Here is a 970-nt window from a genome sequence, read left to right as displayed (position 1 = left end):
GCATCAAACCGAGCCGCTCAGCTCGGGAAGAAACCAACAGCATCAAACCGAGCCGCTCAGCTCGGGAAGAGCTGCACCCCAGGGCACCACCTCCGCTCAGAGCAGTTCGAGTCCTACCAGACTTTGCAAAAATCCAACCCGCACTGGGTGGTTTTCCACACAACTTCCACCGGTAGCTCTCTCCTGTCACGCTTTCCTCTGCAAGTGCCCGGCTCTCACTGGAGATCTCACCACGTGGGATACTTTACTGAAAACTTTTTATTGTAATCAAAAAGTGACATAACAGGGCTGTAATGTAACTGCAAATCGTTCTGCTGGTGTCTGATAACTGCTACCAGCTGCTTCTGCCAGGCAATTAAAAAAAATTCCAATGTGAAAATCTTCACAGTACAGTAAACTCCACCCAAACTAATTAACGGTGGTTAAAAAGAAGATGCCCCAGCAAAACCTTTCATGTTACATGGTCACAACTCACAATTCTGTACAAAATGTTAACTTTTATAAAGCTCTGATGTAAAAATCAAATAATCAAGCAGCAATATCTTAAGTGCAGCACAGGGTCTTTCATGTAATTATTTACAACGCTTGAATTCGTTTACATTTTAACAAAATTTAATACAGATGACTTAGGAATTAAGTCATTTCTTCAATATCTGTCGTTCTATGTGGTGACAGATTTCACTTTTTGGTCGTCTTTCTCCTTGTCTTTGCTCTTCTTTGATTTCTTCTTCTTGTGTTTGTGTTTTTGGCTCTTCTCCAATTCGGTTTCGTTCCCAACGTGTTTCTTATGCTTCTTGTGTTTCTTATGCTTCTTGTGCTTCTTCTTCTCTTTCTTCTTCTTCTTCTTCTTGCTGTCCTGACTCTCCCCGGAGCTGGCACTGCTGCTGTGGCTTCGCGTCTGGCTCTCGGAAGGGCTCTGGCTCCGGCTGCGGCTGACGCCGGGGGCGGTCTGGCACCGGATCCGCCCCGG

The 970-nt window shown here is 45.4% G+C and overlaps 1 protein-coding gene across 1 annotated transcript in view; it reads right to left on the bottom strand.

The window, feature by feature from the left end:
- Positions 1–243: 243 nt before the first annotated feature.
- Positions 244–970, bottom strand: part of RBBP6 (retinoblastoma binding protein 6) — a 15,724-nt gene continuing 14,997 nt past the window's right edge. Inside the window, exon 16 of the mRNA XM_010132230.1 lies at positions 244–954. Within this exon, the coding sequence (XP_010130532.1) occupies positions 662–954 (293 nt within the window). The 3' untranslated portion in view covers positions 244–661. The remainder of the gene's footprint in view (positions 955–970) is intronic.

This window comes from Buceros rhinoceros, unplaced genomic scaffold (genome assembly GCF_000710305.1).
Source record: "Buceros rhinoceros silvestris isolate BGI_N320 unplaced genomic scaffold, ASM71030v1 scaffold34982, whole genome shotgun sequence".
Lineage (NCBI taxonomy): Eukaryota > Metazoa > Chordata > Aves > Bucerotiformes > Bucerotidae > Buceros > Buceros rhinoceros.
This window is presented reverse-complemented; position numbering and strand designations above follow the sequence as displayed.